The sequence below is a fragment of the Atta cephalotes genome (assembly GCF_000143395.1).
Source record: "Atta cephalotes unplaced genomic scaffold scaffold00071, whole genome shotgun sequence".
In the NCBI taxonomy this organism is placed as follows: domain Eukaryota; kingdom Metazoa; phylum Arthropoda; class Insecta; order Hymenoptera; family Formicidae; genus Atta; species Atta cephalotes.
In genome coordinates this window covers 666,624-677,260 of record NW_012130135.1, presented here as the reverse complement: position 1 = coordinate 677,260, position 10,637 = coordinate 666,624, and the positions used below count along the sequence as shown (strand labels likewise).

The 10,637-nt window shown below is 29.5% G+C and overlaps 1 protein-coding gene across 1 annotated transcript in view; it reads right to left on the bottom strand.

Annotated features, from left to right (window-relative positions):
* LOC105624035 (gamma-tubulin complex component 5) overlaps nt 1–4,147 on the bottom strand; it is a 5,770-nt gene extending 1,623 nt beyond the window's left edge. Inside the window, exons 1-13 of the mRNA XM_012205400.1 lie at nt 4,076–4,147; nt 3,557–3,988; nt 3,209–3,471; nt 2,945–3,116; nt 2,646–2,856; nt 2,285–2,585; nt 1,998–2,185; nt 1,622–1,928; nt 1,340–1,556; nt 986–1,277; nt 716–916; nt 489–571; nt 249–408 (exon numbers count right to left, since the gene is read on the bottom strand). Of these exons, the coding sequence (XP_012060790.1) occupies nt 249–408; nt 489–571; nt 716–916; nt 986–1,277; nt 1,340–1,556; nt 1,622–1,928; nt 1,998–2,185; nt 2,285–2,585; nt 2,646–2,856; nt 2,945–3,116; nt 3,209–3,471; nt 3,557–3,988; nt 4,076–4,147 (2,899 nt within the window). The remainder of the gene's footprint in view (nt 1–248; nt 409–488; nt 572–715; nt 917–985; nt 1,278–1,339; nt 1,557–1,621; nt 1,929–1,997; nt 2,186–2,284; nt 2,586–2,645; nt 2,857–2,944; nt 3,117–3,208; nt 3,472–3,556; nt 3,989–4,075) is intronic.
* Nucleotides 4,148–10,637: the final 6,490 nt, after the last annotated feature.

Genomic DNA, 10,637 nt, shown 5'->3' with positions numbered 1-10,637 from the left:
ATATATATGTATATATATATATATATATATATATATATATATATTCAGGCTTCAATATGTCAATATATATTAATCACATTGATCTTTCAACGATTGATTCGAAAAAATAATTTGAACACATTTTTATTTTCAACATTATGATGATTGGCAATTGTTTTAATAATATTTTAAAATGATCGATTGATTGCAAAACTATGGGCAACTATATTGAAATACGTTAAGTATGGCTAATAAATTGTAAAACTTACAGTAATCCGCATCCTTATGTTGTACTGCATTGTGCAAAGCTAAGGCAAGATACGTATGGTACTTTATGTAACTATGCTCCATCACATCCAATTCTGTAGCAGTTAATAATAATTTTTTGCGTGACCACCGATCTCGTATGTGAATACACATTTCGATCATCTAAACATAATTGAGTGATAAATAAATTCTATATAAACTGATATTCTGCCATTATTTAGTCACTCAATAGATGTACATACATTATTTATAGTTGTCATTAAATCTTTAAATTCCTCTGTTAATAAACAATGTTCATGAACTTTACTTAAGTATTCATTATGCACTGTAAAAAAACCGCTTATGTTTATTAAAATTATTAAGGCTATTTCACCCAACATTTTCTTTCTTGAAAGACGACTTTATATTTTGTAATAATCATGCAATAAGATAAGAAATTTTTCCTCTTGAAGATAATCACAGTCATTACCTGATATAATAGTATCGAGACTATCTGCCTGAATTAGAACTTTTTCTAGTATAAAACCCAGGCTCTGTAATACTTGACCGGACAAGTATGTATGTATAGATCCTATCGCGTGCAACAACCAAAATCTCAAGCTTTCAAGGCGTCTTATTTGAAATTGTTCCAATTTATCTTTCATACATGATGACCTAGAATCTTCTAGATCTGAAAAAAAGATGAAACAATACAAATGTGTCACAAAAGCATATTGTATTTTAAACCATAGTTATTTACCACAAAATCTTAAGTTATTTAACGTCCACAAGGCCCATTTTAATTTCAATTGAAATCTAAATATTTCATTGTACTTATCCAAAACTTTTTTAGTCAATACAATACTTATAGGCCATTCTACTGTATAATGCAGTGTTATACTATTTACAGCTTGTAATACTTGACGAGTACTGATATTGCCATGAACTGTAACCGACCAGCGTGAACTTGTATCTGGCCAATATTGAGAAAATATTTCTTCAAGAATATATGACAGAAAATACGAATTAGCCCACATTTGATTATTTTCGATCTAAAATTGATAATTATGTTACGCACAAAAAGTTATCTCAAAGACTAATAATTTTTTTTTACCTCATAAAACAAGATTTGATAAAATTTGTTCATAACGTGTCCAGCTTCCATCATATAAACAAACCTCAGTAGTTTCAAATGTGTTTGCAGCTTGTATTCATCAATCATAATATCTTTTACTAATTTGCTAGCACTGTTATAACGTAACATCAAAATTTCAGACAATGTTTTTTCTAAAATATTTTGCATCGGTAATATATATTTTATCTTTTGTAGTCTACAAAAAACATATTATTTTAATGCATAAATTATCTTAATATGTTAATAAATACATATACATACTCTCTATATAAGTTATGTATCTGGCCTTGTTTTGTTTTAGAATCGTGAGTATTATGCACATGAGTATCCACTGTATCGTTTTTATACAATTCAGATGGCATGTAATCTTCCATGGCTTTCATGAGAAATAGATTATGTAAAGTTGATAACTGTTGTATTATATTTTTTTCAATATCAGCATCATATTCTTGTAGGAATATTTCATCTAATTGCAATGTAGTATCTGTCTCCTCCACTGGTAGGCTATACTTAGATATTTCCAATAACAATTTATTTTGTAGTTCAATGTTTAATGAGATCCTCATATCTGTAATAAATTATAATGAAATATAAGTTTATAAGATAATGATATAAGATATTTGTCATAATTAGAGACCATTATCCTCATTATCCATTCTCCATATATCGGTAATTCGATCTAAAGATACAAGTAATTCAATACTGTGACCCATATGTTGCACTTTTTGCAATAAAAATTGCATAATTGGATCTGTTAAACAGATATTATCGAATAATCGAATCGTAAATTTTTCAATTTGTTCATCATTTTCATCCTTTGTGATTCTACATATAATAATAGACATAAAAATAAGCATAAAAATATATATGGTGAATTATTATTATGGTAAATTTTAATTCTAATTATTTATTTCTTATTTGTACCTCACAATTATAAATTCATCTCGCCAATCTTCTAACCGTCCTTCACTCAGCCATGTATCGATTATATTAAGATAAACAGTAAGACTACGTAAGTACAAATTTATACAAATATTTGTTCTTTCCCGACTATGAGAATTTTGCATTTCATAATATAAAGATGACAACAGTCGAGATGCGCATTTCCAATTAGGGTTGACTTTCCAATCAGTTATAACATTCTGATGTATATCATAGATAATGTTTATAATATTCAAATGTCTTCTCAGCTTAGTTGATAAAGATAAGAACGTATTGCAATTTTCTAGAACATAAAAAAATTATTAGTAAAACTATAATAAAACAAACAAATGCATGAACTTACCTTGCTTCATAATATCCTTTTCCATATTAACCACTTTAGTTTTAAAGTCATACAAATATTGCCTAAGTGCAGCATTATATGCTTCATAGGTCAATGGAGGACTCTGAAGTTCTTGATTATAAGTTAATTGCAAATCAGATCCAAATTTTTCAATATCATATATCATCGAAAAATATTTGCAGAATGGTGTTAAGATACTTTTAAAAGCAGTCTGAAAGTAGTATACAAACAATATAATAATTCGATATAATATATAATGAAAGATTACATAAAATTTGAAAATGATAAAAGCAACATACAGTTGTCAAACTTGGTATAGATATATCCGAACGTATTGAGAATTTTGATTCGCTATCCTCTTGAAATACTACCATTGACGTTTGAACATAAAACATCCATAACAATTCTCTGCATACTTGATACTCACTGAGAGTAGCCACTTTATACACAACTGACAAATTTGTCTTATGCCTTATAAGTACAAATTTAAGAACAATATCACATATTTAACTATTGTCTCTTAGATAAAATAAATTAATAGAAAAAGTAAAAATAAAAAATACCATATATCACATATACTGGTGTCACAAGATCGTTTAATAACAGGATACTTTTGACATTTTAGATTGTTCCACCAATCGGTTTGAACATTTGATAAGAGCCATTTCCTAGATTCAAGATTTTGTACTAATGCTAGAGAAAATTTATCTGTTGCACTATTAGAAACTTCTAGAGGGTGTGCAATATCTAATTGAATATTACATCTTTGTGTTGGCAAAGAAATATCATTTTCATCAGTTCTTTCTTCCGTTAAATCAGACCATTCCTATACAAATACAAAAATAAAAAAACATAAATGAGAAACATAAATGAGAAAAATTTACTTTCATATTTCTTACATGAATACCTACACTCTCGCTATCATCACTTTTATAATTGCAAAAGAAATTTTCCTGGCCCTCCTTTAAATACTGTGCCCAATCAATTTCATCTGTAATGTTATCTTCATTTCCAGTACCTGCATTAAAGCTGTGTTCTCCACGTGTGAATTTTAAGCTGTCTAAGTTAGACTTATGCGTTTCAGTGGATAAATCTAACAAGAACGTCAACAAATGCCACTCTAGATCATATTGTGGATGTTGCTCAAAGTCAAAACTAGACAAGAAGGAATCAATCAATTCCTGAAACTTTTTAGCAACCTCATATTTTCCATGGATCGAAAATTTAGTAACCACTGCATTTATTGCTTCCTTGGTTGCATGACTATCAATAGAAAGATAGCGATGGTGTTTAATATTTGACAAACAAAATCGTTCGCATATCCGAAATCCTTCTTCATCTTCCTGAGTATGTAAAAATTTATATTTTGTAAGATGTCATTAATTTCTCACATATATACATCATAAATATTAACTTGACTGCACACATACCTCGAATGATGTAAGCACTGTTATAAGCTGTTTTAAATCATTATGAATGTCATTCAATACCCGAGTACTCATTTTTACTTGGCATCAAAAACAATTGAGAAAATTTATATATGGGATCATATCAATATGTATTAAAATACAAATTTCATATATAATTTCATATAATTATGTTCATATAATTATGTTCAATTTGAATTCAATCTGAATAAGAAAAATTTAAATTTATTCCAGGTAAATGTTTAATTCAAACCTCATTTAGGGCCGGTTATTTCACCTTTTAGTAAATTTTATAAGGTAAATCTTATAATCGCGCATATAATTGGATAATCTTGCTACTTATCCAACAGGTAAAATTTACCAAAAGATGGAACAACCGACCCTTAAAGAATTAAATGATAAGTTTCCTATAACCTTAAAAAATGTTTAGGCCAAGTAGCGATACTTTTTCAGAATTTTTTACACAAAAACTCATCAAATGAATATATCATCATTAAAATTCAAAGTAAATAACTTAATTATTATTTATCTTACACCAAAAAATCTATTATAAAGATATGATTTTGCAAGACTACATTAGACACAACTTCAACATTGCTCATTACACCGTGTTGTACACCGATTGCACAGTGTACACTGATACTGCTGCATAGTGTAACCAATGTTAGACGAGCCGAGTTTCAGACGCTTACGCGATCAATGTAGCTTCAGTAATGTATCGGTCATTAGTAATAGACGATCATTAGTTGCTTAGAGTTGAAAATTTTAATGTTTAAAATAAATATATATAATATATATAATATAAATATATATAATATATTTCTATATAATATTATATGTAAAGTATATTAAAATTTTTAACATTTTTGAAAAATTTTATATAGGCGATTAATGATCTCCTATTTAATAGTGACCGGTACATTACTGAAGCTATATTGGACGCGCATGCATCTGAAATCCGGCCCGTCTAAAACCTTGTGTGTCCACGATGCTAGAAATCGGTCCGAGACTTCGGATAAAAAAAGAATTAATCAATCGCAATGGTCATGTGATCAAATTATTCAAATGTGATTTGTTTTTTTCTCTGTCCGAAATCTCGGACAAATTTTTAATTATGGACATCGGGCTAACAATACTGAGTGTAAGGGCGGATTCATGCCGATGGAAAAACGGAAAACGGAAAAGCGGAATCTAATCAGGGTTATTATTTACCGAATGTTAAACAAGGATAAATGCATGCGCATCATGCGTGAAACGGAATGCAGCCCAGGGTCAATCATGTAACTTTCCCAACTGTGAAAATGTGAAATTATTCACATGAACTTTTTAGCCAAGGATGATGGCGGAAGGCGGAAATCTAGGGAATGAAATCTAGGAATTGATAAATATATTTCGGAACTAATATGTCTTATCCTCCGACAATTTATCTCAAGGCAGATTAATAATTGAAGAAGTAATATCGCATTGACGGAAGAGAGGTTATATATAAATATGTAACTATTATAATAATATATTACAAAAACTATTATGTGTATATATATATATATACATATATATACACACATACATACATACATACATACAATTAATGATTTTAAAATGACTAAAAATGTTATATTTTGTCAAATAATTATTTATTTCTAGCAATTATTATAATACATTATATAATAAAATACTTTAAATTTAGCAATTTTAATCAACTCTCGTTTTTTCTGTCTATTTTAGTCCTAATTCGGGATTGGGTTTTAAATAATTTAATAACATTTCTTTTTCACAGTCACGTTCATTATTTTTCTTTCTGTTGTTATAAATTATATGGATTGCTCAATCATCCATACAATATTGCATATGTAATCGCTATACATGAAAAAGTTTCACATGAAATCTCGATGAGCGAAAAATGAAAAGTGAAAAATGAAATGTGGAAAGTTTCACAATGTGAAAATACATACTTGACTCCCTGAACTCGCGGAAAAACAGAAGCAGACAAGTGAAATTATTACTACTGCGAGTTCCGATTGGCTTCCGCTTTTCCGTTAAAGTGTGAATTCGGTCTAATTGCACACTGAACGTGATGAGTGATATCCAATGAAAGCTCTGCTTTTTCTCACGTAATGATGCAAAGGAGAGTTCTCATTGAATATCGCTAATAGGCATTGGATGCACTCAGAAGTGACGACCGCTCATTGAGCAAAAAAGGAATTAATCTATAATATTATTAATACGTTTATTTATTATAATTCGTAACGTAAAATAATTTTATCTACAGATAATCTTTAATATCATTTCTTACTTATTTATTACTGTTTATTATTTGTCTAATGCCGTGTTTAGATCATAAGGTTATGTAGTGCTCAGCGAGCGATGGAGCGACTTAAAATTATACTCCATCACTCACTGAGCGCTACATAATTTTAAGAACTCATTTGACGCGCGCGTCACGCGTCATTGAGGAAATAATTAGATTATAGTAACTTGTAGCACTGTTGCGTCTGACGCGTTTACAGTTGAATTCCAACTTCAAATGCGTCATCGCGTTTGGCACTTTTGACAACGTTTTCTAGTAGCTTCTAGCATTATTATAACTATTTTGACTGTTTGCTTAGAGATTATCGCGCATTGATGCGTTGCATTAAAAGTAATGTTAATAAATAAAGTATCATCTAGTCATCATTAATGGCTTCAATCGCCAAATATCAAAAATATCTAGTAGAATGTGCAAGTATTATAAATGTTCAATATGCATACTATGTCCGACGTAAGCAAATGCTTGCAGTATTAGCCATTCTTTTAATGAAAATAAGGCAAAAAAAAGGAAAAGTCAAAAGAAACGTTTATGGATTAATTCTCTAATCCAAAAACGAAATGAATACGGTTTTTATCATGCGTTATTCCCAATTTCAAAACTATTTTCACATGTCAGCTATGCCACTTGAGGCTTTATAGAAATTGTAGGGCCGCATTTGCAGAGACTGTATATTGTACGCTATAAGTCAAGCCGAACGACTAACTTTAACTTTGAGGTAATATGTTTAATCTTGTACATGTAATTATGAAAAATATATAATTAGTTAACGTTTCAAAAATAATGTGAAATAATTTTGTGTTTATATTTTGGATAGATATCTTGCATCAGGAAATTCAATGACCTCTATGAGTTTTCAATATTTAATAGATTTAAATACTGTAAGTGAAATCATCAGTACAATGTGTAGAGTTATTTGAGATTAACTGATACTCGCTAATTCTTCCGCCTATTATTGATGAACAGGAATGAAAATGCATCGCTCAGCATTTTTAATGATTTGTGAGATTTTCCACACTGTATTGGGGCAATTGATGGGAAACACGTTACAATTCAGGTACACTATACATTTATCTTTAATGCACTGCTGCAATCTATTCGAGTATGGCCTTATTTTAATTAAACACAATTATATCTTTCATTTCAGTTCCAAACAATGCAGGATTAAATTTTTATAAAAACAGCCACACTATTGTTTTATTAGCTATTTGCGATGCGCATTACAATTTTCTCTTCGTGGATATTGGTGTGTGAATATGATCGGCGCAGCGATAGAAGCGTATTTAAAGAGAGCGTCTTTGGACAAAAATATGAAGCAAGCACAATGAAAGTTCCCAAAGAATGTATTTCTGCTGGAGAACCATTGCTGCTATATTATCTTGTTGGAAATGATTAAACGTTTCCGTTTAAGCCATACTTGCTCCGGCCAAACCCACGATGGGGCAAAAAGACATTGAATGCAGATCAACATGTTTATAATTATCGATTAAGTGCCAGAAGGATCATCGAAAACGTCTTCGGAATTCTAGCAAGTCAATGAAGGATCTACAAAAAGCCAATTATTGACCAATTTGCCAGCGTAGACACAGCCATGATTAAAAATACAATTTGCTTGCATAACTGGCTTCGTAAAGACTCCAAAAATGACTTTTATGTAACATCAAACCTATTGAATAAAGAAACAGCAGATAGTGTGCACATTCCAGGTTCATGGAGAACAATAATATAGAAAATAGATGTGCTTTTACAGATGTGTCCAATTGTGGCACACATAATAGTACTCGAGAAGCTATCAGAATTAAAGAACTTTTCTGCCAATATTTCAACAATGCTGTACCATGGCAATGAGACCAATAATTAAGTTATAAGTTATTAGTATTAAGTAATATAAAACATTAATCTTTATACATTATTGCTGATAACTTCATATTAATATTACTAATAACTTCGTATTAATTATTACTAATAATTACTTTTTGTTTAAAAACGATCATTTTATGTGTTAAAAAAACATTCCCCCAAATAAAACATTTGTAAAATTTCTAAAAGTTTTTTATTTCTTCATATTATAAAATATTTTATTATAAAATACATAAAAAAAATAACAATATATTTTCTTTATATTCTTATTACTCAGCCTTATTTAGTTCTTTATATAATATTTTATGTATTTTCAACATTAGTTGTCTCCTGCGAAATCTTGGAAATTGACGAAGTTGAAGGAAATCATCATTCCGAAATGCTCTTCTTCATTCGTTACTGATTATTGATAGCAAAGAAATTGTCGGCGGCGGCTCGTGTAATGCCTTATTTGTAGGATACTATCTTGGTTTGAGTTTCTGTTTATCCTTTGCTTTTTGCTATTTCTGAAAATAATATATACATATTGATATATATATACAAATTAAAATGATGGGCATAAAATGCAACATACTAGGGATATCATCTTCACATCTTGTACAGATTCTTTCTCTTTTTCTTCTTTATCTTTGATATTTACGTTGTTATTACAGACTGGCGATACAGTTCTGAAATAACAGTAATAATTATTAATATGTTACTTTATAATTAATAGTAGTTCAAATACTTTCGCAATACTTTTAACATATTTTCTGAAAATTAAAAAATTTTTTCTTGTATTCACTCTCGTCTTAATAATGTCATGCAAAAAATTTAATGACTCATAGAAATGCCATTTATTCTTCTTCGATTGATTTGCTGCCCCCACTTCACAGCTTCTCCGCTGAAATAATCCGCATAAAAAAATGATCACGGAGATTTTTCCATTTTCTTTTGCATTCTTCACTAGAGTATACTTCTAAAATAAAATCATGTTTTTTTTAATTTTTATAATTCTAATAATTATACATGCTGTATATATTTTCAATAATCTTGTATACTCGAGCTATGTCTGTCTGTGATCTATACGATAGGTATCTTTGTTTAACTTACAGGCCATCTATTGGACAAACAAGGACATCTATTGAATAGGCCGTTAAATGCATTGTATAAACATAGCCATAAATAGTATGAATGGTGGGAATTTGAAAGAAATGGCTTAGAAGAAGTAGCCTGCAATATTAAGAGAATTATATAAAAATTTTCTTGTTATCACATAAGTAATTTATTTAGGCAATTTCTTCCAATTTTCACCACTATTCATGTAACTCATTTAAAAATTGAATATCTTGGTAGCATATACCTTTTGTTGCTTTGCTTCTTGCTACAGCTTATCCATTGTTCTTCTATCTCGCGATCACAACATTCTGATTCCACAAAGACTCCCTTAAATATATCTCTGCAATCAGAATTTCATCTATTGCTTTCTGATGTCATCTTGTAGACTTTTCGACAGGAAACTGTGGGTTCTCAACGATATTAATATTTTCCCCATTTACTTGCTTCGACATACAATGTCTCCACAATATGATATATATATTCTGTACAATATGATATATATATTTAATAATATACAATATGATATATATATTTAATATTATTTATACAATATGATATATATATTTAATAACATTATGTAATATTTATTCACAAAATAATTAAATTTACTTACTGCATTGAGCATAAAAATAGAGAAATTTTCGTTAAAAATTGCTTTTGCATATCCTATTACACAAGAATGGCTCTCTATTACTTCCAATCTGCCCACGATTTCTTCACATAAACCGCATATGAATATTCTCTACAAAAAATTTCAAGTGATAATAATAATATTTCTAAAGTATGCAGTGTGAAAATATTCAAGATCTTGAAAATACAAATAACCTCTATTTTAGTCAGCATACATATGCATATAATTCATTTCGCAATATGTATATCAATTTCTTTTTACTTTTATTTTACTTTATATTTTCTTTTTATTGATCTGAATCTCGTCTAAGCTGTCAATCTCCATTTCAGCACTATAATTGCACGAAACTGCATCAAACGCTCCCAGTTCCAAACCAGTTCTATAACGCGTGACACACGCGTCAAATGACACGCCCATGAGTACTTACCGGGTCATAACTGTAAGTGCGTCAAACGCGATAGTGCTATAAGTTACTATAATCTAGTTATTTCCCTAATGACGCGTGACGCGCCTGTCAAATAACGCGCCCATAAGTTCTTATCTTTACGGCCTAAATGCGGCATTAGAGAAATAATAAACAGTAATAAATAAGTAAGAAAAATGATATTAAAGATCTAGTAGACAAAGTTATTCTACGTTATGAATTATAATAAATAAACATATTAATAATA